Below are 27,251 nucleotides of genomic sequence, written 5' to 3'. Positions count from 1 at the left end.
AGACATGAAATCAAACTCCCTGAGAATCAGCATTGGTAAGTATTACTTAATACTTAACATACAGTACTTAGCTAAAAAGTGCTTTTGCTTATTTTGCTTCGTTTATACCTGAAGACCTTGGGGTCTAGTGAGGTTCAGTGGATAGTAATTAGTTTTCATTCTGACTTTAATCACACATGGTAACTTGACAATTCGCACGATCCATGAGTCTGTAAGCCTTCCCAAAATGAATTGCCATTATTTGTATGTTTAAAACAAATAGCCGTCAAGCAGCTGCCTCCTACAATTGAAGCAGGTTGAAAAATGAAGCCTACCAAAGATGCAAAGTAAAATGCAAAAATCACTAAAATCAGTTCCTGTTTTTAAATAATGTGGCTACAGCCCCAGAATACCAAAGGCAGCACAAGAATACCTAAGAAAGGCATTTGGTGCAGTTGTGGGCACCAGTAAGATTGACTTTAATCTCCCTGGAAGTGATATTCAGTATTAAATGCAGTTTGTCAATGCCCTGTCCCTCAGGGCATAATGTTGTGCAGTAGTGTAGTATAGTGTAGTGTAGTTTTCTGGCACCTGGCTACCGCAAAGCCTTCTCCTTTGACCCCTTGTAATGGGAGGTGTACAGGAAGAAGAGCAGCTGGGTCCTGGTATTCCTGGAATTTCTCTTCAGTGGACTGCCAGTGTACAGGTATCACAGCGTGGCACATGACTGTACTCAAGGAGATGAGACTCCTTCTGAGAAAATGAAATCCAGCACAAGTGGTACAGAAGACAGAAAATCCTTCTAACATGTGCCTCCCAAACTGCCTTCTCTCCCTCTGTTCCCTTCACCAGGAGTGTCCTCTCCACCTTCTCTGCCTTCTCCACACCCTGTCTATCCTTCAGATTCCAACTCATCACACTTCCCTATAAAGCTTTCAAAGTATACAACTCCCAGTGATCTCTTTCTTTAATAAACATATATCTAAATCAGAATTTATTCTCTCTGCATCGCTGACACATCACACACACAGACTGCACTATCCCAATGAACTGTACCATAATTCAAGCCAGAAACCTACTCGTAATCCTTGTCCTGCCTTTTATTTCTCCATACATTCACCAATCACAAAGTTTGATCAGTCTTCCTCTGAAATATCTCTTGAATATCATATCCATCCCCAACCCATCCCCCTACATCAACTACCTTCATTTGTTTGGTCTCTCTCTAATTTATCTTGCCCAAATCTCCCATTCCTACATATTGTCCACAGTGTAATTAGAGTGGTCTCAATAAAAGGAAAATCAGATCATGTCACTCTTCTGGGTAAAGTATTTCAATGATTCCCTCTGTTCTCGTGATATGGGTATCAATTTCTTTACATAGTTCACAAGGCTCTGCAAAATCTGGCCTATGATTATCTCTAGTCTAGCTTCCTCTCTTGCCATTTCCCCAAATCATGCTTGCTTCCAGACTTTTGTAAATTCCCCCAAGCCGTGCCTGAACACTCTTCTCCCTACACTTTTACTGGCTAACATTTACATATTCTTCCTAGCTCAGCTTAGATACGTCCTCAAAAATCCTTCCCGGACCTCCATATACCAATATAGATGTTCATTATATGTGATACCACAGTATCCTATATTACCATCATTTTCTAGAGACAGAGCTCTTAGCTGTAAACAGTGAAATCAACTCTAGTTAATCAAAGTGGCAAACAAAATTTTTAAATATTAGGTAGCTAACAGAATCTCTGGGATGACTAAAGAATGAGACCTGGAGATCACCAGGCCAGTGATAATGCTCCAGGCTTCACTGTGGAATGGCTCCACACTACAGCTGCCTTGGATGAGTGGAGACAACACTGATGCTAAGCACTGGGTGCTACCACTAGGAGCTCTGGCCCTGCCTCTTATTGATGGAGCCCAGGTCACATTCCTGAATCCTCACTGCAAGGCATGCTGGGACAGTAAGGTTTTGTCATCTATCTTGAGGAGTGCTCAGATTAATTGTTTTATAGGTTTGTTGAAGAGCTTGAGGGTGACTAGCCATAACCACTTATTAATTTTTTTATATCAATTTTTTTAATATTTCTTTCTTTAAACATCTTTATTGGAGTATAATTGCTGTACAATGGTGTGTTAGTTTCTGCTGTATAACAAAGTGAATCAGCTATACATATACATATATCCACATATCCCCTCCCTCTTGTGTCTCCCTCCTACCCTCCCTATCTCACCCCTCTAGGTGGTCCCAAAGTATCGAGCAGATCTCCCTATGCTAGGTGGCTGCTTCCCACTAGCTATCTATTTTACGTTTGGTAGTGTATATATGGCCATGCCACTCCCTCACTTCGTCCCAGCTTACCCTTCCCCCTCTCCGTGTCCTCAAGTCCATTCTCTAGCAGGTCTGCATCTTTATTCCTGCCCTGCCCCTAGGTTTTTCAGAACCTTTTTTTTTTTAGATTCCATATATATGTGTTAGCATACGGTATTTGTTTCTCTCTTTCTGGCTTAGTTTACTCTGTATGACAGTCTCTAGGTCCATCCACCTCACTACAAATAACTCAATTTCGTTTCTTTTTATGGCTGAGTAATATTCCATTGTATGTATGTGCCACATCTTCTTTATCCATTCATCTGTCGATGGACACTTAGGTTGCTTCCATGTCCTGGCTATTGTAAATAGAGCTGCAGTGAACATTGTGGTACATGACTCTTTTTCAATTATGGTTTTCTCAGGTTATATGTCCAGTAGTGGGATTGCTGGGTCATATGGTAGTTCTATTTTTAGTTTTTTAGGGAGCCTCCATACTGTTCTCCATAGTGGCTGTATCAATTTACATTCCCACCAACAGTGCAAGAGGGTTCCCTTTTCTCCACACCCTCTCCAGCATTATTGTTTGCAGATTTTTTGATAATGGCCATTCTGACCAGTGTGAGGTGGTACCTCATTGTAGTTTTGATTTGCATTTCTCTAATGATTAGTGGTGTTAAGCATCCTTTCATGTGTTTGTTGGCGATCTGTATATCTTCTTTGGAGAAATGTCTATTTAGGTCTTCTGCCCATTTTTGGATTGGGTTGTTTGTTTTTTTGATATTGAGCTACATGAGCTGCTTGTATATTTTGGAGATTAATACTTTGTCCATTGTTTCATTTGCAAATATTTTCTCCCATTCTGAGGATTGTCTTTTAATCTTGCTTATGGTTTCCTTAGCTGTGCAAAAGCTTTTAGGTTTCATTAGGTCCCATTTGTTTATTTTTGTTTTTATTTTCATTTCTCTAGGAGGTGGGTCAAAAAGGATCTTGCTGTGATTTATGTCATAGAGTGGTCTGCCTATGTTTTCCTCTAAGAGTTTGATAGTGTCTGGCCTTACATTTAGGTCTTTAATCCATTTTGAGTTTATTTTTGTGTATGGTGTTAGGGAGTGTTCTAATTTCATTCTTTGACATGTAGCTGTCCAGTTTTTGCAGCACCACTTATTGAAGAGGCTATCTTTTCTCCATTGTATATTCTTGCCTCCTTTATCAAAGATAAGGTGACCATATGTGCATGGGTTTATCTCTGGGCTTTCTATCCTGTTCCATTGATCTATATTTCTGTTTTTGTGCCAGTACCATACTGTCTTGATTACTGTAGATTTGTAGTAGAGTCTGAAGTCAGGGAGCCTGATTCCTTCAGCTCCGTTTTTCTTTCTCAAGATTCCTTTGGCTATTCGGGGTCTTTTGTGTTTCCATACAAATTTTGAAATTTTTTGTTCTAGTTCTGTGAAAAATGCCAGTGGTAGTTTGATAGGGATTGCATTGAATCTGTAGATTGCTTTAGGTAGTATAGTCATTTTCACAATGTTGATTCTTCCAATCCAAGAACATGGCATATCTCTCCATCTGTTTGTATCATCTTTAATTTCTTTCATCAGTGTCTTATAGTTTTCTGCATACAGGTCTTTTGTCTCCTTAGGTAGATTTATTCTTAGGTATTTTATTCTTTTTGTTGCAGTGGTAAATGGGAGCGTTCCCTTAATTTCTCTTTCAGATTTTTCATCATTAGTGTATAGGAATGCAAGAGATTTCTGTGCATTAATTTTGTACCCTGCTACTTTACCAAATTCATTGATTAGCTCTAGTAGTTTTCTGGTAGCATCTTTAGGATTCTCTGTGTATGGTATCATGTCATCTGCAAAGAGTGACAGTTTTACTTCTTCTTTTCCAATTTGGATTCCTTTTATTTCTTTTTCTTCTCTGATTGCTGTGGCTATGACTTCCAAAAGTATGTTGAATAATAGTGGTGAGAGTGGGCAACCTTGTCTTGTTCCTGATCTTAGTGGAAATGGTTTCAGTTTTTCACCATTGAGAACGATGTTGGCTGTTGGTTTGTCATATATGGCCTTTATCGTGTTGAGGTAAGTTCCCTCTATGCCTACTTTCTGGGGGGGTTTTATTGTAAATTGGTGTTGAATTTTGTCAAAAGCTTTTTCTGCATCTATTGAGATGATCATATGGTTTTTCTTCTTCAATTTGTTAATATGGTTTATCACATTGATTTGTGTATAGTGAAGAGTCCTTGCATTCCTGGGATAAAGCCCACTTGATCATGGTGAGTTTCTAAAAAAATGTTAAGGTTGTCAGCTGGTATAGTAAGTATCTTGTCTGTTTCCAGGGGACTCCTTTGGTCAGTACCATGTCTGTGCTGGCAAACAACTGAGGCTAAATGAAGGAGTGTGGAAATATGAATGAAATAGTGCTATTTACTATCTGACTGCAGCACACGTACCAATGAACAGGAAGGTGATGTGGAGATCAGGAAAGCATTAGTAACAAGCAAAGATATGAAAGGGGTTCATCTGTAGCAAATCAAAAGAACATAGCTGAAGTCCTCAGCCTGGTCGGAATTGGGCCCTGAATGGAGCTGATAAGGTGACCAGAGAGAGTTAGAAGTGCTACAGTGTGCTTCCATAACACTCCATACTTCTCCAATCATAGCACTTATAAAATTGTATTGAATAGTTTGTTAGTTTCTTGTTATTCTTGCAGAGTTACAAGATGTGTGAAGACAGAGGTGGCTCATCCATGCCTGCTCCATAGACAATGTGCAAGAGATATTTTTAAAAATAAGTAAGTGAATGAATAAATGAATGGGGGTAAAGATGAAGGCACAGAAGCGGAAGAGGGAGGTGGGCACCAGAGAATGTTGCCCGGTTCCAGTGGCGTGACACGGATCAGCACAGGCCTGATGCTAGCCACTCCCACACAACTCCTTTCTTTCTAATCCACTTCTCATTCTCTTTGGGAAGGATTGAGGTCTCTGGAAAATAGCCAAAAAACAATTAAGGGAGCGGCCAGCCCAAATTAATGCTCAAGCATCAGGAGTATCTGAGCACTGAAAGCCACTTCTATCCACCCTCTCTCAGCTGAAGGGGTGAGAAAGTGTTCCCAAAGCCATAACTCTTTTTAGGTGGATTTAGAAGGCATATAAAGGCCCCTGGCTGAGGACTTGCCTCCTCATTCCACAACTGGTGCCAGAACTCTCAATCCTCCACTGAGGGAAAATGTCCAGCCAGTAAGTATCTCTGGGAGATGATTTTTTTAATTCCTTAGTGTGTTGATGGTAAATGGTCTATTTCAAGAGCTCCTGAAGAGGATTGATGACCCCTTTAGGGAAGGCCTTGGGTCATGGTCGGGGAGTTTCTTCCTATTTATATATTGAAGCAAATATCTAGAATTCAGGTCTAAATTACAGTGGGATTTGTGTGGCTTGGAATGGGCCTTGGAAGTAGTAGTGAGCATGAAGATTTCAATGAGGCAGACCTGGGTTCCACTTCTTGCCCAGCCATTTCCTAGCTGTGTGATTTTCGGCAAATTACTTTTTGAAGTCTTGGCTTTTCCATATATAGAATGAGTAGTACTTACCCCATTATGGTGTGGTGAGATTTAAATGAACGAATAGCATACAAAGTCCTTTTTATAGTATGTGGCACATGGTAAGTACTTAATAAAAAATAACTATCATAATTAGGCAGTCTGGTCAGAGCTCTCACTCTAAGAAGTTATAAAATGGAGCCAAAGTGAGAAGGGAGAAAATAATCAAAAATATAAGACCTAAATCTCTTTGTCTGACTATATTTAAAATGTACTGTAGCTCTTGGAGATTGGTGATGAAATGAGATGATGGGAAGAAGTGATGATATAATATGGGTGAAAACAAAGGATGACAAACTGACCCCCAAACCTGTGGTATCCCAGTGCATAAGAGGGAGAGGAATGAGATTGTCTGTGAGGCAAGAGAATAAATGATGCGGACAAGGCAGGCTAATTCTGTGGGAAGGACTCGGTCAGGAAGAGAAGTGACAATGGCGGGATTTGTTGACTTGTCTTCAGAAATATGGGAAAACTGCAGAGGGCAAGTCCACTGTGGCATTAAAAGGGAGGTCATTTTCTCCTTCATCAAAGGAGGAGCACTGACCTGGGCCCCTTTGCCACCCTGATCCATTTCTACCACCACACCACACCAAAACACTGTGTGCTCCCAGCCCAGGCTAGACTGGCAGTATGCACCACCATTGAGCAGAGAGCATCTTTTCTCCTGGAGCTCTGCCTCTGTCTCCGTGGACTTCCTGAGATTCCACATGGGCTTCCTCCTCATTATTCCACCATTTCAGAGTCGAACATCCTGCTGGTGGTTACAAGAAACTGTTTGAAACTGTGGAGGAACTATCCTCACCGCTCACAGCTCATGTTACAGGTTGGTCTCACCTATCTTGAAGCCATCTTCTCTTTTCTGTCTCAATCTCTCTTCTCTGTCTCCTTATTCATTGGCACCTCTCAGTACGGGCTCCCCCTGTGGGCTACAGAGAGAGGAATCTGGACGTTCGGGCTTTTTATACTAAGAGCCCATTTCCTCTTTTCTTTACTTCTCTAATATAGAAAAATGCTACCTAACTGGAATTCCTTAACAACTGGGACTACACCTTTGTCATCTTTAAACTGTCAGTGCCGAGCTCAGTGCCTGGCACATAGAAAATGTCCTGTAAATGTCTGTTCTATCAGTTGCAGAATAAATGAAGGTCTGGTGACAAGCATCTGGGAATATGACAATAAAGGGTGGTAGGTTTCATGCCCATTATATCAGAAGTCTTGGTTCTGGAGTCAGGCAGATGTAGGTGCTAATCGTAGCTCTATTATTTTACTATCTGTGAATCCTTCAACAAGTTACTTAAACTTTCTGAGTCTCAATTCATTCACCTACCATAAACCAAATTTTACCTCATCCAGATGTTGTGAAGATTAAATGAGATAATGTAAATAGAAAGACTCACACAGTATCCAGCACAAAGTTATCAATAGATGGTTGTTATTATTACTACTGTTATCATTATCCAAAGTCACCACATGACCCACATAGCATCCTTGCTTAGACATGGTGTTATAGGAAGGTCCAAAGCCTGGGCAGGTCTCTTTCCTCCCAATTGTCTCTTATGCAAAATAGAAGGGATGAGCCCAGTGCTCTTTCTCAACTAGATTCTCATGCTAACAATCTAGGTTCTAGCAATCAAATTAATGCTGTGCCTTTTAGTTAAGCCATGCCTTCTTTTCAAATTTTTGTCAGAAATATAAATCCTTATAAAGTGGGCTGCTGAAATTGAGCTATATGAAATAATACATTTTTTTTTAATGGCAAGGATTATACAAACACTGCCAAACGCTGTACTTTTCAAAGGATCAAAGGGCACAAACCTAACTGTTTAGACTGAACAGACTTAAGGCCTTTCTTGTGTGCCCCTCATTTTGCAGAGAAGGACACGGAGGCCTAGAGATGGCACATAGCAAATCCTGAACCAGAATTCAGGTCTCTGACAGCCCTTTGCACTTTGTGCTACAGGAGGTTGACCTTTATCTGGACAGTAGCCCATATTCTCAAAGGAATATAGCTCTATATTTTAAGAAGCCAGTATTCTTGTTGTTTCATTTAAATGGTTTGTTCTGTAGACACATCTTTGTTTAGTATCTAGATCCCTACTTCTAATCCATCCCTCCTATAGATCAAGAAATTTGAAATTTTTCTTAAAAGTGAGACAGTAAAAAGGCAAATGTATTGGTAGCTGGGGAAATCTGTTAGATGGAGAATCCCATTCCATTCGAGATACTTTTCCCTGTCTCTTTCCAACCCTTTATCTAAACTCTGAGATGTTGCCACATTTCCTACCACTTGGTCTCCTAGTGAAAGGAGAGTAGGCCAGCAGGCATTTCCTGAGAGCTACCCCCCGTGAGAGCTGGGAATGGAAATGACTGCCAGCTTTAGAAGTAAGAGGCTGCCCAATCGGGCTGCTTAGATAATCACTGCTCCTTACCTGGGTGAGAATGGCAGGGGTAAGAAGCAATGTTCTGAGTCTTGCCTTCATCACAGGCAGGATCCCCCTCTGGCTGACCGGCAGTCTCCTTCGATGTGGGCCAGGACTCTTTGAAGTTGGATCTGAGCCATTTTACCACCTGTTTGATGGGCAAGCTCTCCTGCACAAGTTTGACTTTAAAGAAGGACACGTCACATACCACAGAAGGTAAAGAACACTAGGGCCCACTCCTCCTAGGGGTCGGACCTATCTCAGCTCCTCCCTCCATGTACTTTTCAACCTCCTGAACCCAAGAGGAGACTTTTATACTCGCCTCCGCTCAGAATCCTCCTGGGCCAGTGAGTCTGTATGGACACCTCGGAGATGTACTACAGGATAAAGAAGCAGCTAAGAACTAGGGCTTTGGGGTCTGACATGCCTGGCTTCAAATCCTATATCCCCTACTACATACCATTTGCCTAAGTGGGTGCCCTTTGGCAAGATGTTAATCTCTAATTCTTTGTTTTGTCATCTATAAAAATGGGAGAAATGAGAATTTACTTCAGGGTTTATTACAAGGATTAAATGAGAACATGGTACCTAGCCCATAGGAAGCATTTAATAATAATAATAGTTATTTTTATTTTTATTAAACCATGGGTCTCTTGATGTCTTTCCTTTTTTATAATCAGAAAGGCCAATGGGAAGGAGGGAGGGGTGTCACAAAGGAGGCAAGGACCAAATATGTCATAATAATACAAGAAAAAGAAGTTTTCTAAAAACAGAAGATTGTTGCTAAAAGGCTTGAAGCCCTAAGCCATCACTCCAATTTCATTACAAAGATTCATTAACACCCCACAATAAATAGTTTGTCTTATGCCTTAATATTCAGGCCTGTTAGCAGCTTTGTTGATCACCACAGATTTCAGGCATTCTGAAGAGACATCAAAAGAAAGAATAAATGGAGTCTTGAAGTAGTCAGGATAACTTGGACTGTAATAGAAGAGAAACAGATCAGGTCAAGCAAAAATTTAGTTATGAAAGCATATTTTGGAGGTCAGGCAAAGCCTTTATATGCCTTCTAAAGACCTTGGTACTTTTTCCTTTTCATGAAAGTGCAAAATCAGATTTTAATTGGCTCTCCACATGAGAAATCCTAGGCAACGTATGCCATCTAGTCTGGGAGATATGGTTCAGGAGGTCTGCCTGTGCAAAAGACCGGATTCAAGAATATCTACTTTTAAAAGTAGCAAAATAAATTTTTAAATTGAAGAAAAACACAAGAGGAACATGAGGAAGATTGAAAGGAATATAATTCAGCATAACATGTTCTATACTTCCTTGCTCAGTGTAGATTGGTGAATTATAGGCTACAGGAAATCAGAGGTCCAATGTGAACTACCCATGGGGCTGCATAGTGTGATATGGAAAAGGCATGTTTTCTGGCTCTGGCCACATATGCCGATCACTTAATTTCTCTGAACCTTGATTTCCTCATATGTCACTGTGAAGTTTATAAGACATAAATTTAAGCTCGTGGCACATTGTCTCTTTCTCCTTCAGTCACCCCAAGAAAGTTACGAGACTCTTCATTCTTCATGTTGTGGATTTATGATTCTGACTTTAGAAGGGCACATGGAATGACCATATTCTAAGCTCCCCATGGACTACACTAATTGCCCTTGTCTGTGACCCTTTCCCATGTCTCAATGTCCTTCAGGTTCATCCGCACTGATGCTTACGTACGGGCAATGACTGAGAAAAGGATCGTCATAACAGAATTTGGCACCTGTGCTTTCCCAGACCCCTGCAAGAATATATTTTCCAGGTTACTGAAACCCAACTGCATGTTATTAAAGACGTTTTACATTAGCCCTTTTTCTCTCATGGCTTGAAAGTTACTGGACTGAAAAATCCATTTGCTTCTGCAGGTTTTTTTCTTACTTTCGAGGAGTGGAGGTTACTGACAATGCCCTTGTTAATATCTACCCAGTGGGGGAAGATTACTATGCCTGCACAGAGACCAACTTCATTACAAAGATTAATCCCGAGACCTTGGAGACAATTAAGCAGGTAGGACACAGTGCTCAGGCGATATCGCTCAGGAATTTAGAATTTGCAACTTAGACTTAAGTCAGCTGTGCATTTGGGTTTGAAGAATATGAGAGCCAGATAGATTAAGTTTCAAATCCCTGCTTTGTCATCAACTACTAGCAATGTGACATAGGGCAAACTTTGTTTCTCCATCTGTGAAATTTCAAACATTTATTATGTGGATTGGAGGAAAACCGTATAAAATGCCTAACATATTTATTTGTGACACAAATATTTATTGAGTCCCTTCCCTGTACCAGAACTTATGCTAGATGCAAAAGATATACCAATGAGTAAGACAACATGGTCCCTGCTCTTCATGGTTTTTATAGACTAGCATGGAACTGGCACATTTAATATTGAAAATCCTACCATTCATTGTTCTAGGAAATTGTGTTGCACCAACCTGCCCCTTCTTATAGACACTTCTTGTTAGAAATAAAGCTATATCTTAAATGAAAAAGCATAGAGAAACATGTCAGCAGTATTAGAAAGTGACAAATTTTGATGAGAACTTAGGCAATCTCGGTGCAGCATTCGATAAGATAGATCTACATTTTCAACCAATATTTATTAAGATGTAACTATTTGCAAGGCATTGTTCTTGTCTTCAGAAAGCTTAACACCTAGGTGGAGAAATCAAATAAATACATTACTTAACTGTAATAGGACACAGAATGTGATGACTCTTTTCACAGAAGGAAAGCCTTCTATGAAAGGACAAAGAAAGATTACTTCTGGCAGTAGTTGGTGGATGTGAAGTGGGGCAGATCAAGGAAGGTTTAAAAGTCTTGCATTTGAGTTAGAAGTTAAAGGGAAGGCACAACTTCATTGAATTTGGAGAAAGAACATTTCATATACAGGGAGTACCATGATCAACTGTATAGAGGTGGGAAACTGGAGGATAAAGAATAATTTATTTGGCTAGATTTGCAGTATTTCTCAATGGAGGTGGCAGTGGCATTGGGCTGGTGGTACTTCGTCATTGTGGGGACTGTCTCACCCACTGCAGAGGTTTGGTATCCCTGATCCCACCTACTAAACACCAGACATGTCCTCAATCATTGTACAAACTCCAATTGCTCCCCCACATTTCCAACTCTCCCCCTAGGGGGCAATAGCACTCCCAGGTGAGAACTAGTGATCTAAAACATGCCATGTCAAGGGGAACAGTGAAACACAGGGTAGGGTGAAACTAAAAGTTTGAATAATGGACAAAAATTTGGAACAAGTCGTTTAGCTGATGGGAAGCTACTGAAAGTTTTTGTTCAGGGAAGTGGTATAAGCAGAGCTGTACTTTAGGTTATTTAATCTGGAAGCCACGTGTAAGCTGTATGTGAGGACAAAAGAGATAAGGGATAGCTAGGAGACCAATTAGGTGGAATTGAAGACCAGAACTAGATATTCGGTGTAGTAGGAATAGAAGGGAAAAGGAGTCCCAACAATGGGTCTCAATATGACAAGCTGATTTGTAATCCCCAACAGACTATTTACTAAGGCTTAACATATTCTTGATAGCTCTTTCTTAGTTTAGATGTATGTTTGAAACCACATATGAGTGTGTGTGTAGATCATTTAGAGAAATACTGAAGCTGAGTTTCTAAACCATCCATTTGACTTTGGCAGTGAATCCGATTACCATAGTAATTTAATTGGAAGTGTGAAGTTCATGGTATGGCTCCAGAATAGACTTTATTAGGAGTCAGGTTTCATTGTGAGCAGCACTATACCCTGACTTCGTATAAAAATGTAGTTTTAAAATTTTGAGTGTTTTTTTGTTTGTTTACTATTACTGAAATAGACTCCTAACAAGTTCCTTTGCCTCCAACCTGATTCCCTTAAATACAGCCTCCTTAATTCAGTAGAAGCAATTTTTTTTTCTAAAATGCAAGTATAAATGTGTTATTCCAACTAGTGCACCCATAGTTTCCAAGATAAAGTTAAAAACACAGACCTTTGTGGCTGGCCCATTTTTATTTCTCCTCCTCCATGTGTGTGTATCACCGCAGCCATGCTGAATGACTAGTAATCCCCAAGCAGCATTCACTTTTTGCAACTCTATGCCTTTACATTAGGGTTCCTACTCCCTAGAACACACTGTCATCCTTCTCCATCTGGTAAGTTTTACTCATCTTTCAAGCATGTGTTGGAGTCATTGCCCTTGGGAAGCCCTGCCTACTCCCCTAGTCTGGGTTAGATGGCCTTTCTTTACAGATATCATTTTGCATCTACTGCACTGTATACCAGCTTATTGGTCCAATACAGTGCTATTAAATGGAACTTTCTACAGCGATGGAAATGTTCTATATTTTCATTGTCCAAGTGCTATTGAGCACTTGGATGTGGCTAATGTGACTGAGGAACTGAATTTGAAGCGCTATCTAATTATGGTTAACTTACATTTAAATTGCTATATGTGGCTACCATAGTGGACAGTGCAAATCTAGACTGAAGTTCTTGAAAGCAAGGGCCATCTCTGTTTTCCTAGACCCTGACACAGCACCTGGCATATAATAGAAGCTCAAGGAATATTTGATGAATGACTGAATGACTGAATGAATGTCTTGCCTTTTATTTAAATGAGGGTGCTAAAAACTCCCTATGCTTTAAAACATACTCTCCTAATCACATAGAAAGAATTTTGGTTAGACAAATATATACTCCATCGATTATTCATTCAATAAATCTTTATTGAGCAGGTTCCAGGTAGAAATTCTAGTGCTCTACATCCTTAGATAAGTCATTTGATCTCTCTGACACCTCAAGTTCTCCTTATGTAAACTGAGAGGTTTGTGGTAGATTAGTGGTTTTGAATTTTTTATGAGAATCCAAAATGAATTAAAGCACTGAATCCTGTCTTCAAAAAGTTTCCATTAATTCCAGGAATTCATGGTTCCCCTGAAGTCTGTTTAGGTTAAGACTTTCTATACTAGATGAATCCTGAAGTTCCTTTCAGTTCCAAATTCATTCTGTATGTAAGACACTGGATTTGGTGTTTAGGTTGTATCATAAAAAATTGCCATTTTTATAAAATGAAAATTATTGACTATCAGCATACAATTCAATGTAATTCAATAAGGGGAATGTAAAGAAGTTCCAGGATTCAAATTCGTCACTGTTTGAAGACAAACTGCATGTGCAAAAGGAAAGTAACCAACCAGAGGAATGTATGGCCTACATCAATTGAAGAGCTCAATCAGGGAGAACTTGAAGATTTCAGAGGCATGAGGGGTCAGCATGGGGGTCAGAGGAGAGCTCAGCACTAAAGATGGGACTTCTACAGATTTAAAAGAGGGTAAGACCCAGAGAGATGGAAAGAGAGAGAAAGCACACTTAGGGTGAGGGTGCAAGTGGTAACGGTGAGGTCAGACTGAGGAACCAAAGGTGTAATACGATCTTTCTCTTAACATGGGTGATGTTTGTTCTCCTTCCATAGGTTGATCTTTGCAACTATGTCTCGGTCAATGGAGCCACTGCTCACCCCCACATTGAAAATGATGGGACTGTTTACAATATTGGTAATTGCTTTGGGAAAAATTTTTCAATTGCCTACAATATTGTAAAGATCCCTCCACTACAAGCAGGTCAGTTTACCACTTTGACTCTTCTTAAAACAAGTATCTATAATATGAGAAAGTTACTGGAAATACAGGGTGTCAGATCAGAAATATCAGGATAGCACTATATGGACAGTTACATTACTCTCAGATTTTAGGACAACTGCCCCTCACCCTTACCCTATCAGGGGACCAATGCCAAAGAGCACCATAGCCGGAAATGACATCTTCAAAAATAAGTTGCCATGTTCTATTCTACAGTGTTTCAAAGATGTAGTGTATATGTGACTTTGATCATATAAGATTTAGATTCGAATCCAGCAAATATTTATTGAGCACTTATCCATGTGCCAGACAAAATTAAGATTTTAAACAAATATGTGTATGTGTAATAGGATACACACATGTATATGAAAGTGTAGTAAGTATTTTGTGTGTATTTAATTCCCAAAACTACAAACATAACCTTTTAACTCATATACTATAGAGAAAGAATATTAAAACAGAAGAGAGGGCTACCCTGGTGGCGCAGTGGTTGAGAATCTGCCTGCCAATGCAGGGGACACGGGTTCGAGCCCTGGTCTGGGAAGATCCCACATGCCGCAGAGCAACTAGACCCGTGAGCCACAACTACTGAGCCTGCGCGTCTGGAGCCTGTGCTCTGCAATAAGAGAGGCCGCGATAGTGAGAGGCCCACGCACCGCGATGAAGAGTGGACCCCACTTGCCACAACTAGAGAAAGCCCTTGCACAGAAACGAAGACCCAACACAGCCAAAAATTAATTAATTAATTAATTATTTTTAAAAATCCGCTATACTTCAATTTAAAAAAAACAAAACAAAACAGAAGAGAGTACTCTTTAGAATTCTCCATTTATCCTCCATTGCCAGAAATTTGACAATGATCTTGATAATAGAACTATTTGAGTATATATGGATTTTTATTTATTACTGCTTAGTATGATTCTTGAAGTATAGACCCTGGGCCAGTAGCATCACCTGGGAACGTGTTAGAAATACAAATCTTGAGCCCCACCTGAGGTAGACTGAATGAATAATTCTAGGGGTGAGCCCATAGTCAGTATTTTCAGAAGCTTTTTATGTGGTTCTTATATACACTAAGGTTTGAAGACACTGCCTTAGTAGTAAATAAACTTTAATGTGCTTAAGAATTATTGTAAAGGGCTATGGACCCAAAACCACATATGCCATAACTTTATAGATAACTTAAGAGATTGTAAAAGGCACTTTGACCATACTAAAATTTTGCCTTACTCCCTTGACTTAGAACCCACCTCCAGATGTAAGATGTGACTCCACTGCACTCTGTCTGCCACACACTGTTTGAGTGTACTTTCCAAATCTGCTGCTATTTGGATTTTCCTGGGTGATTGCAGCTCCGCATGAAATTTCTCTAAGAAATGCCAGTGACTGAGAAAATGGAAATAAACTCTTTAAAAAATCAAGATCTGAAAATGTATTTCTTTGCTTGCATAAGCTGTTCTAAATGCTTTGTATTTAAAAAAAAAAAAAAAAGAGGCTGTTCCACAGCCTTTTGAAACCACTTTATTTCAGACAAGGAAGATCCAATAAGCAAGTCAGAGATCGTTGTACAATTCCCCTGCAGTGACCGATTCAAGCCATCTTACGTCCATAGGTAACTTGAAGGCCTGCTATGAATCTTCAGGAAAACTCAGGTTTAAAGATCTGCTTTGCCTACCTTTGATACCAATCCTGATCATGACATTTTCTTGCAGAAACCTAAATTTAAATGTAGTTAATTTCATGTAGGCACTGTTGATTCATATAACTGAGCAAACCTCATGTGTACATATTTCTCTGTGGTTTGAGAATCAACCCTTCCCACTCACAAGTTTATTTCTGTTTCTGAACAGTTTTGGTTTGACTCCCAACTATATTGTTTTTGTGGAGACACCAGTCAAAATTAACCTGTTCAAGTTCCTTTCTTCATGGAGTCTTTGGGGAGCCAACTACATGGATTGTTTTGAGTCCAATGAAACCATGGGGGTAAGTCTTACATTTATTCGTCAGCTTTATGGTTCTGAAGAATATGTCTTTCATAATGCACACTTTTTTTTCTTTTTAAATGCATCAAAATATTCTCTTCACTTTTCAAGGTTTGGCTTCATATTGCTGACAGAAAAAGAAAAAAGTATATCAATAATAAATACAGGACATCTCCTTTTAACCTCTTCCATCACATCAATACCTATGAAGACAGTGAGTTTCTGATTGTGGATCTCTGTTGCTGGAAAGGGTAAGAAAGGACATTGGAAATATGTTACATCTCTAGTTGTTCCTGGAAATTAGGGGTTTTTTTGGAGATGCCGCTCTCAGTATTTAATCTGAATAACATGAAAAAAGCAAGAAGAATGCTTAAGTCACAAAATATGATTGAAAAGGCTGTAGGGAGTTTAGATAATCAGAAACACTAACTGAACCTCAAAACTATGGTTAATGATTGAAAACTGATCAGGTCCGTGAACCAGACCCGAAAATAAAAGATTCTGTGACTTGATGAGTAAACTTAAGCTTAATTTCACTCAAACTTAACAAGATCCTTCGGGGAGCCTAGAACTCCACCTAGTCTGGGTTTGGGAAAAAGAGATATGCTTTCTTCAAAACAGCACGTCAGGGCTTCCCTGGTGGCGCAGTGGTTGAGAATCTGTCTGCCAATGCAGGGGACACGGGTTCGAGCCTTAGTCTGGGAAGATCCCACATGCCGCGGAGCAACTAGGCCCGTGAGCCACAGCTACTGAGCCTGCGCGTCTAGAGCCTGTGCTCCGCAAAAAGAGAGGCCGCGATAGTGAGAGGCCCGCACACCGCGATGAAGAGTGGCCCCCGCTCTCCGCAACTGGAGAAAGCCCTCGCACAGAAACGAAGACCCAACACAGCCAAAAATAAATAAGTTAAAAAACAAAAAACAAAAGAAACCCAGCAGGTCACTAAAAAATACAGTAGCCCCTGAAGACACAGACAGAATGGTGATAGAGAAATAGAGCAGAAAGTTTCAAAGGCTGTTGTTATGTAAACATATCCATGAGCAGGATTCTTTTCTCCACCCAGAGTGGGCAGGAGAAATGGCTCCAGTATTCCTGAGTCTTTAGCAGGTTCTGGGTTGGGGTCTGAAGAATAGGTAGGCACTTGTGCTTTTAAAAGGCATGAAGCATGTCCCTAAATTATTTGTAATTGGCTGTCCTCATGTTTGACTTCTTATTTTTGCAGATTTGAATTTGTTTATAATTACTTATATTTAGCCAATTTACGTGAGAACTGGGAAGAGGTGAAAAGAAATGCCAGAAAGGCTCCCCAGCCTGAAGTTAGGAGATACGTACTTCCTTTGAATACTGACAAGGTAACCACCCTCTACATAGATTTCAGATATAACCAGAATGTTTCATCTCACTCAGCATTTTTTCTCCTGCTGTGTGTTTATACATAAAGTCTTGAAATTTCAGAGCTGGAAGGAACTTTAAAAATTAACTAATTCCACTTCCCTCATTTTATAAACAAGGAAACTGAAGCTCAGAAGAGTCACATGACTTAGCAAAATCCAACTGTGGCAGAGTCAAAACGAAAACCAGGTTTTGACTCTACACCTGTTGTTCTTCTATTTACAAAATCCTTTAAAACTGATTGCAATCCAACTGGTTAGAACATAAGCAAAAACAGTGGAATAAGTGGGCAAAAAACTTAAAAAAAAAAGTAGGTTGGCAGTCTTTGAAGGCTTTCAGGCCAAAAAGTTTGTGCTTTATTTGACAGGTGATGGGGAGATAGTCAAGGTTTTGAACAGAAGAAAGCCATGTTCAGAGCTGGTGGACTGGGTATCAAGCATACTGACTACTCTAGTTGTCCCTGCTACTAAATGTCCGGCTTCCCTGAGCAAGTCACTCAGTGAGCAAGCTCCCCTACAGTTCGGTTGCCTGCTCAGAAACCTAAATAAATTGGACTAAATAATAACTAAGGTTATTTGCAGCTTTGATTTTCTAAAATAAGGCTGTGTTGTGTGTAAGTAGTATTGGAAGTGAAGAAAGGATGATGATAGGGACCTGGGATTGGAGACAATGAAAATCACTCAGGTGACAGAAAAATGTAGTGGTAGTAGGAACAGACAAACAGACAAAAGTGAGAGTTCCTACAGGTAGAATTAAAAGGATCTTACATTTGATTAGATGGTAGAATGAATTAAGTCTTAGACATGCAAAAGACCATGGAGATCCTTTAAGCCTATGTGTCTAGAGTGTTGATACCTTTGGAAATAGGAAATGTGATAGGCAGAGCAGGTTTGGAGATAAACGTGAATTGTAGAACTATGAGGAAGGGGGGTGAATGAGTAAAAGGGCTGACTTCAAGACAGACCCAGGTTGACCAGGGCTTCCAGCTTTCTAGCTGTGTGATTTGCAGCGAGACATTTAACCTTTTTAAATCCCTTTTTCTTTATCTATATCCACCATACAGGATTTTTGTGATCAATAAACGAGGTGACATATGTCAATCACTGAATATAGTCCCTCACACAAAGAAAGTGTTAAATAATATTCATTATAATCATCATCAATAACAAAATCAGCATCAACAACATTTTTGTGAAGACGTCTTGTAGGCTTTCATATGGAAGTGCAGGTCCTTGAGACACAAAGTAGGGTCAGAAGAAAAGAGCTGATAGTTATTGGTATTGAAATGATGATCAAATATATGAAGATAGATAAGATTGCTAGCAGGAAAAATTCATACTTTAGAGTAAGTGTTTTAAAAGAAACATACAAATTTGTTTATTTTAAAAATGAGGAACCTGATAGCCATAAAATGCTGAAAGAAAAGAAAAGATGGCCAAGCACAACAGTTGGGGAAACACCCATGTGCAGAAAGTGGTAAGAAAAGAGGAGTCAGAGAAAGAAAGAGAAAAAAGTCACCAAAGGGCCCTAGTTACAGCTAAGAGAGGATAATGCCACATGATAAGGTAAGAGAAGGTTTTCACTGGTGCCCACTGCTATATATAGACAAGTTGAAAAGACTGAAGATGAAGAGCCAAAAACCAGATTTAGTGATCTCCAGGGGAGTAGGGAGCGAGGCAGAAATCAGGTTTCAAGGCAATAAAGGTGAGCAATTGATGAGAATGTGGGAGCAATCACTATAGCCTGCACTTTTAAAAGTTTGGCAATGAAGAGAAAAATAAGTCATAAATTAGGGAAATAGATAAACAGATTGAAGGAAGGAGAGGAAAGAGTATGAGTGAAGTTTCCAGTTTAGTGATTAAGATAACAGTGATATCTTTAAAATATACCTTTATTACTTTTGAATAGGCAGTGAATTTAAATGGTCAAAAAATCAAAATGATCTAAAAAGGTACACACTGGAAGTGTCACTCCAACCTCTATCTGCCTCCATTCCATACCATTCCCCTTCACTTCTGTGTGTAACTTTTAATGTCTTTCCTTTTCCTTTGTTTATGCAAATATAAGAAAATATAAATATATATAATTATTATTTCCCATTTTTACACAAAAAGTAACTTTCTATATCCACATTTTTGTTCCTTGCTTCTTTTCATTTTGAAATATATATTGAAGATTTGCTTTCTTCAACTGCATGGTATTCTTTTTTGTGAACATACCCAAGTCCCTCACTGCTGGGCAACAGAGTTGTTTCCATTCTTTGGCTGTTACAGATAATGTCACAAGGAATAACTTTGTATGTATGTTATTTTATATATGTGCAGATATAGCAATAGGATAGACTCTCAGAAGTGAAATTGCTGGGTCAGGGGATAAATGCATCTGTTAAAAAAATAGTGAGGGGGAAGAGTGAAAATAAGGAGCTAGTTTGGAAAGCAAAGATAATGTTACAGATCTCTTACATTAAAAACCCTAATTTAATGGTGGAAAAAAATAAGATACGACAGAGTAAAATCATTAAAGTTACAGTCGCATAAGTAATATGTTCGACATCAACATTTGAACTTACTGTATACATGTATAAATATGTATGTATGCACACATGCCGCTCTCTCCTTCCCAAAATCACCATGAAGTGCCTCGAGGCCCCACTTCACAGAATCTCACAAGACCCATCCTCACCTCCCATCTCTTCCCAATCCTGAAAATCTTTCACTATTTCCTTTTAGTTCATTGTACATACCAGAAAAATTCCATCTATCCTCTGCTCAGAAGGTTCCTTCCACCTTCTTCTTTTACCAAAAAATCTGACATTCCCTCTAGGACACTGGTCTCTTCAGCAGCAATTTCCAGGGGTAGCAGTTTCTCCTCTTACAGCGCTTGTACCACCAGGCCTGGGGTTGTGATACACTTATTCCACTTCGCTGCTTCCAGACCATTGCTCCTTCCACCCACCCTTAAAATCTTCCAATTTCAAATCTCACTTCAGCTAAGTATATAGCCAAGTGGTATGTCTACATTTATATATATACACCCCTCATTATTATTCTCACCGATTAACCACCACTCCTTCTCCCTTCTGACTCAGTGTCACACTACTCTGATCTACTCCTGACTCTCAGTTATTTCAATATACACATCATAGGTGACTCTTCCAACAACTGGCCTCTCAGTTCCATGATGTCCTCCACTGATTCTGTCTTCCATTCTATCTCAGCCACTCACTCCCCACAGTCATGCAACTGACCTTGCCATTACCTTTGACTGTGCTTCTACCATAACCTTGGTTTCATGCATGACACATTCTGACTACCACCTCTTATCTTTTAAGATTACTTGCCCTATTGCAGTTCCCACCAGGAACCTCCAGTCTATTGAACCTATTACCTTCTCACCATCTCTCACTCCCTTGAGGACTTACCTTCCATCCTTATTCAATAACAATTTCATGGTCAATCATTGTAATCACCCCCTTGAGTAGATCTTCATTTCTCTTGCCTCTTTCTTACTTTATAGAATTTATTTGTCAAAATCATAATCCTAGTTAAATTCAACCCTCCACCCACTCCCTGCTTGTACCTCTAAGGCTGAAATTAAGTGCTAAAAACACACAATTGTGTTAATTGGCCCATTTTTAAGTACATGACCACAAACCTTACTGCTACATTTCCCAACTTCACTTTCCTAGTTAAATATTTCAAACCCTCCTCTCTTCAACCTTCTAACACCTCCCACCTCCACACTCATACTCAACTGATGGCTCTGGTTCCTATTTTACTGAAACAAATGAAAGAGATCAGAAAAGAACGTAGACTCCTGCCACCACATCTACCCACCCACCAGCATCTGTACTCATACTGAATTATCCATCATCCTATTCAGAACTACTCTTTCCCATCCTTCTTCACCCTCTCCAGGACAACACTCTACAATTCTCCCCCTCTCTCATATATCTCACACTCCTCCCGTTTTCATTAAATCATGCATATCATGCTATTATTTTGCCCTCTTACAAAATCCTTCTCTTAACTCTTCTTGCCCCCACCACCTATCCCCTCATTCCTCTCTTGAAGACCCCTTTATGTTGGAGGGCACCAGAACTCAGCCCTTTGTTCTATCTTCTATCTGTACACTCACTCCCTTTGTAAAGACTCATGCTTTAAAGCAGCCTAGAATTTCATCTCCAACTTTCCTTTTAACTCAAGGTTCTTATATGCTACTGCCAATGCCATGTCTTTATTTTGATGTCCAATAAACACTTCAAGTTTAATAGACAAAACCTAAACTTCTCCTCTTCCCCTACCAAAAATTACCTTCAGTAATCCCCATCTTTGTTGTGACAACTCCAACTTTTAATTATTCAGGCCAAAAACCTTGGAGCCCTTCTTGACTCCTTTCTCAGTTTCATGCCTCTTCCCCACCCCATATCTTATCTATCAGGAAATCCTCTTGGCTCTACCTTACACTCCTCACTGACTTCAATGCTACTAGCCTAGTCTGAACCATTGTTTTCTTTTGACTGGACTACTACAAGACAAACTGGTTTCCCTGATTTCACTCTTGAATCTCCCCTACTCTTTTTTTTTTTTTTAACTTACATGTATTTAATTAATTAATTTATTTTTGTATCTCTCACAGATATATATATATTTTATACAGCAGGTTCTTATTAGTCATCCATTTCATACACATCAGTGTATACATGTCAATCCCAATCGCCCAGTTCATCACACCATCACCCCCACCCCCCACTGCTTTGGTGGTTTGGTGGTTTGCTGCTTGGTGTCCATACGTTTGTTCTCTACATCTGTGTCTCAATTTCTGCCCTGCAAACTGATTCATCTGTACCATTTTCTAGGTTCCACATATATGCATTAATATACGATATTTGTTTCTCTCTTTCTGACTTACTTCACTCTGTATGACAGTCTCTAGATCCATCCACATCTCTACAAATGACCCAATTTCGTTCCTTTTTGTGGCTAATACTCCATTGTATATATGTACCACATCTTCTTTATCTATTTGTCTGTCGATGGGCATTTAGATTGCTTCCATGACCTGGCTATTGTAAATAGTGCTGCAATGAACATTGGGGTGTATGTGTCTTTTTGAATTATGGTTTTCTCTGGGTAAATGCCCAGTAGTGGGATTGCTGGGTCATATGGTAATTCTATTTTTAGTTTTTTAAGGAACCTCCATACTGTTCTCCAAAGTAGCTGTATCAATTTACATTCCTACCAACAGTACAAGAGGGTTCCCTTTTCTCCACACCCTCTCCAGGATTTGTTGTTTGTAGATTTTCTGATGATGCCCATTCTAACTGGTGTGGGGTGATACCTCATTGTAGTTTTGATTTGCATTTCTCTAATAATTAGTGATGTTGAGCAGCTTTTCATGTGCTTCTTGGCCCTCTGTATGTCTTCTTTGGAGAAATGTCTATTTAGGTCTTCTGCCCATTTTTGGATTGGGTTGTTTGTTTTTTTAATATTGAGCTGCAAAAGTGATCTCGACAGAGCAGTCAGGGTGATTCTTTTAAAAATAAATCAGAGCCTGCCACTGCTCTGCTCAGAACCCTCCAATGACTTCTCATCTCTCGCTCACAGAAAAAGACCAAGACCTCACAATGACCTATCAGTCTCTACCCCTTCACTCTCCTCTCCTGCTCTTCTCCCCCGAGCTCAGTCAGTGCAGCCACACTGGTCTCTTTAATGTTAAGGACCTTTGGCGTACTCCTACCTCAGGCCTTTGTAGTTTGTTCTCTCTGCTCAAATGCTCTTCCCCAGATATCTATATTGCTAGCTTCCTTCATCTCCTACAAGTTTTATCCCAAATGTCACCTTTTCAATGAGGCCCACCCTGACCACCTACTAAAATTACAACTCACCTACTCTGCACACTTCTGATCCCCCTTACTCTGCTCTATTTTTTCTCCTCACATTCATGATGTACTAAACACTTTATCTATTAATTATATTTATATTGTTTATGTTCCCAAATTAGAATGTAAACTTCATGATGACAGGGACTCTGTTCTCTGAAATATCCCAAATGGCTAGAATAGAGTCTAACACAAAACATGTATTTAAGTATTTGATGCAGGTATTACTAAATGAATATGTTCTTTGAAAGAGCTCATGATATTCATTCCTTTCATAAAATAATCTGAAAAATCACATGGGAGCAATGTAGGTGACAAGAGATCTTAGAAAACATCTGGTCAGTAGTTTTTCAATTTGTTTTCTTTTTTGACAACATACGAGTATGATTTTGTTTTCAAATAAAATAAAAATATAGCCTAACTATAAAGGAGACAAACACTGTATGGATACCTAGAGGTTGAAGTCTTTGTTGTTCTGCAGAAGAATACTTCTTTTTCCAGAGCCCATCCTCAGAGCTGTAAATTTTCTTCGAGGTCAGTCTCATTTCACTGATGAGAAGACTGAGGGCCTATGAAGTTGTGTGACTTTCCCAGTGACACACAGCCAGTGATTGACGTGGACACAGACAGCTTTCCCAGTCATGTTCCTGGGCTCCCCTTTCTAGAGTTTTCTGCACTGCCTCTCCCTACATGTTGACTTAAGAAATGAAGAACTCAGGAGACAAAACTTGGGAAGACTATATTTATGGCTGCTTGATTTTTCTTTCCTACTCACTGAGGTTTCTGTTATCCTCTTTCTTAGGCTGACACAGGCAAGAATTTAGTCACACTCCCCAACACAACTGCCACTGCAATTCTGTGCAGTGACGAGACCATCTGGCTGGAACCTGAAGTTCTCTTTTCAGGGCCTCGCCAAGGTGAGATGATTTAGGAAAAAACCTCACATGACAGAGAACAAAATGTTCCATTCAAAGAGATTAACGAGTTTTCCTAAGCACGTGCTCTATTTTGCAGCATTTGAATTTCCTCAAATCAACTACCAGAAGTATGGTGGGAAACCTTACACATACGCATATGGACTTGGCTTGAATCACTTTGTTCCAGACAGGGTAATTAATCCATCTTCCTAATATTCGAACAGTACTTTGAGTCACATGCTAGTCAAGTAGAGCATATTGACTTGATTGACTGACTGATTGACTTTTCTTTCTTACAAGCAGCTCTGTAAGCTGAACGTCAAAACTAAAGAAACTTGGGTATGGCAAGAGCCTGATTCATACCCCTCAGAACCCATCTTTGTTTCTCACCCAGATGCCTTGGAGGAAGATGACGGTAATAAAAGTAATAGATGTGTCTGAACACTCTCTTTTCATTGCAGTTCATATAGTTAGTTAATTAGGAGAGGAGTTATGTTGATTATTCCCTAATGTTCAGAAATAATCCTTTATACTATTGAATGGGACAGCACTAAAGAATTTAAACTTATTTGAAAATAAGTTTTATCTTATGGTCAGGTTTCATTTGGTACTGTTGGAAAAATGCTAAAGCACCATCTGGCGTCACGATGGAACATCAATGTCTGCTCTAGATGAAGGAGAGGAGGAAGAAGGAGCAGCATGCGGCCTAGGTTTTTGCCTTTCCTGACCTAGATACATTTCTGAAAAGGGATAGAGTTCTAAGGAGGGAAATTGAGTATTCTAACAGATCCAAGAGAATGAGGATGAGGCTTTGTGCTTCTAGTTTTGGTTTTTCCTTTTAGTAAGCTGGGGCTAGAAGGGGATCCAGAGCAACAGCCTATAAAACAGCAACTCAGTTACAAAGCGTCAGTCTTAGTTAACTATTGATTATCCGGGACAAGGAGGTAGGTTATCCTCTCTGGGATTAAAATATGGAAAACCACAGAGAAATGAATAAAATAAGGAATTGTAGAGCTGTTTTACGCTAAGTGATTTTACATATACAGCCTTTCCAGTCAAAACCGCAAAAAGTTTGTTCTTATTTTGTTTGAAGGAAGTAAGCTTCCAGCTAGGTCTTGGAAATTATAGAAATAATATACCTTACTGTTTTCAAAGTCTTTTTTTTTTTTGGCCACACCGCTCAGCTTGCGGGATCCTAGTTACCCGACCAGGGATTGAACCCGCTTCCTCAGCAGTGAAAGCGCGGAGTCCTAACAACTGAACCACCAGGGAATTCCCAGAGTCTTTTAATATACATTTTTCACTTGATTGTCACAACATTCCTTTTTTGCCACAGGTAGAACAGGTGTTAAATCGTATGACACATACGATATCTGTATCGTATGATACAGATAAAAACACAGAAACATTCTGTGTTCATTCATTCATGTTCAAAACATTCATTAAATAAGAATTTAATGAATACTTACTATCATTGTAAGTAATCATTGTAGTAGGCTATTGGGATACAACAGTGGGCAAGACAGATAGGGTCACTCCCTTCTTAGAGCTTATAGTCCAGGGGACATGAAAAATTTAAAATCCCTTTCAGGGTTGCCACATAGCCAGGTGGTAGAAGAGTCAGAACAAGATATCAAGTCATCTGGTTTTCTTTATTTGTCAATGTAATGCTTCCTTGCTTCCTGTATTATTTCAGTGACACTTAATCTAATGCTATGGGCTTTTTTTTTTTTTTTAATTCAACATTGCCTTATTAACTTCTGATTAACAGGTGTAGTTCTGAGTGTGGTGGTGAGCCCTGGGGCAGGTCAAAAGCCCGCTTATCTCCTAATTCTGAATGCCAAGGACTTGAGTGAAGTTGCCAGGGCTGAAGTGGAGATTAACATCCCTGTCACCTTTCATGGACTGTTCAAAAAATCCTGAGCACATTCTAGCCTAATATGTTTCTGGTGACAAAACCCAGAAAAACATAGTCAGGTCTGCAGTCAGATTCTGTTCAGTTTTAGCCTGCTGTATATGAGTTTTAACTTGCAGATGCACACAATTTTACAATGTTTTACAGAACGCACAGAGTTGAGTCAGCAATTCCTTTTAAAAAAAGTGCATATTTAGGTAATCATACTTTCCCTGTGAGACAGACACATCATAACTAAAAACTTTATATATTTATAATCAAAGAGCAAATGAATGTGGATTTATTAAACTTTTATTCCTATTATAAAAGTGTATTTAGGTACCTATCTGCTCCAATTATTTTTTAACACTTAAAAGCCAGTCCTCTACACCTGATTTGTATGTGGCTTTGCCAAGTCAAAACAGTATCTTGCAAAAAGGCTTAATTATTAAATGTCAAACCAAACTTTTTCTCAAACCAGGGACTATCATCTAAGACAATCAGTGTAATTGTATGCATATATATGTAATTGTTCAAAGATTCTCAAGTTTTATAAACTTTAACATTTCCATTTAATATACTTAATATACTAAATAGCAATTACTACTATTTCTGATTTTATAATGAGGAAACCTATCTCTAATCCACTGAAGGCTCTCAACCAAATAATTTCTCAGAGATTATCTATTAAAAGCTTACATAACATCCAAGCAATTACATATAGTAGTGACTGTAATTTTTTTTGAAAACCAGAGCATAAAATACTTACAAATATAATTTCTATTTAAAATCAGAGTATGGGGTAATAATGTGTGTGTGTGGGGGGGGGTTATACTTTGTTGCCTCGTCTGCTTAATTATATTTAAGCACTGTGCAATCACCTGAAAGTGAAAAAAGAGAAATATTGTCATTAACTTTCCAATATTAATATATTTTAAGCACTTTTGTTTTTAAAATTATTCTCTTCTGAGCTACATATTGCAAATAATGAAGATTGACAAAAATGTTTATTCTATATCTTAATCCTGACATCTATTTTATGCTCAAAAGTATTACATATCATTGTATTTAAGATGATCAGCATTGTGTTTGACTAAGTAAAAACAGCTTGAAGGAACAGACTGACTAGTGTACTTGATGCATCCATTTGATTTCTTTATTTAGATGAAATGCAAACTCGTTTTTTAA

At 39.1% G+C, this 27,251-nt stretch overlaps 1 protein-coding gene across 2 annotated transcripts; it reads left to right on the top strand.

Annotated features, from left to right (window-relative positions):
* Positions 1-27,174, top strand: RPE65 (retinoid isomerohydrolase RPE65). 2 transcript variants are annotated; one of them, XM_007182907.2, is made up of 16 exons: positions 1-35; positions 5,012-5,092; positions 5,433-5,537; positions 6,637-6,719; positions 8,382-8,532; positions 10,025-10,132; positions 10,236-10,377; positions 13,835-13,982; positions 15,531-15,612; positions 15,851-15,983; positions 16,094-16,233; positions 17,202-17,331; positions 24,055-24,169; positions 24,267-24,361; positions 24,473-24,584; positions 25,941-27,174. In XM_007182907.2, the coding sequence occupies exons 3-16, from the start codon at positions 5,527-5,529 to the stop codon at positions 26,090-26,092; spliced, it is 1,602 nt and encodes a 533-aa protein (XP_007182969.1). In that variant the 5' UTR covers positions 1-35; positions 5,012-5,092; positions 5,433-5,526; the 3' UTR covers positions 26,093-27,174. The 2 variants fall into 2 exon arrangements, with proteins under 2 accessions (XP_007182969.1, XP_057396779.1); XM_057540796.1 differs by lacking the exons at positions 15,531-15,612; positions 16,094-16,233; positions 17,202-17,331; ... (2 more) ...; positions 24,473-24,584; positions 25,941-27,174 and having other exon boundaries at positions 15,851-15,984.
* The last annotated feature ends 77 nt before the right edge of the window (positions 27,175-27,251 follow it).

Source organism: Balaenoptera acutorostrata, chromosome 1 (genome assembly GCF_949987535.1).
Source record: "Balaenoptera acutorostrata chromosome 1, mBalAcu1.1, whole genome shotgun sequence".
NCBI classification, from domain to species: Eukaryota; Metazoa; Chordata; class Mammalia; order Artiodactyla; family Balaenopteridae; genus Balaenoptera; species Balaenoptera acutorostrata.
The sequence above is the reverse complement of the archived record's forward strand: the minus strand, read 5'-3'. Positions and strand labels throughout refer to the sequence as shown.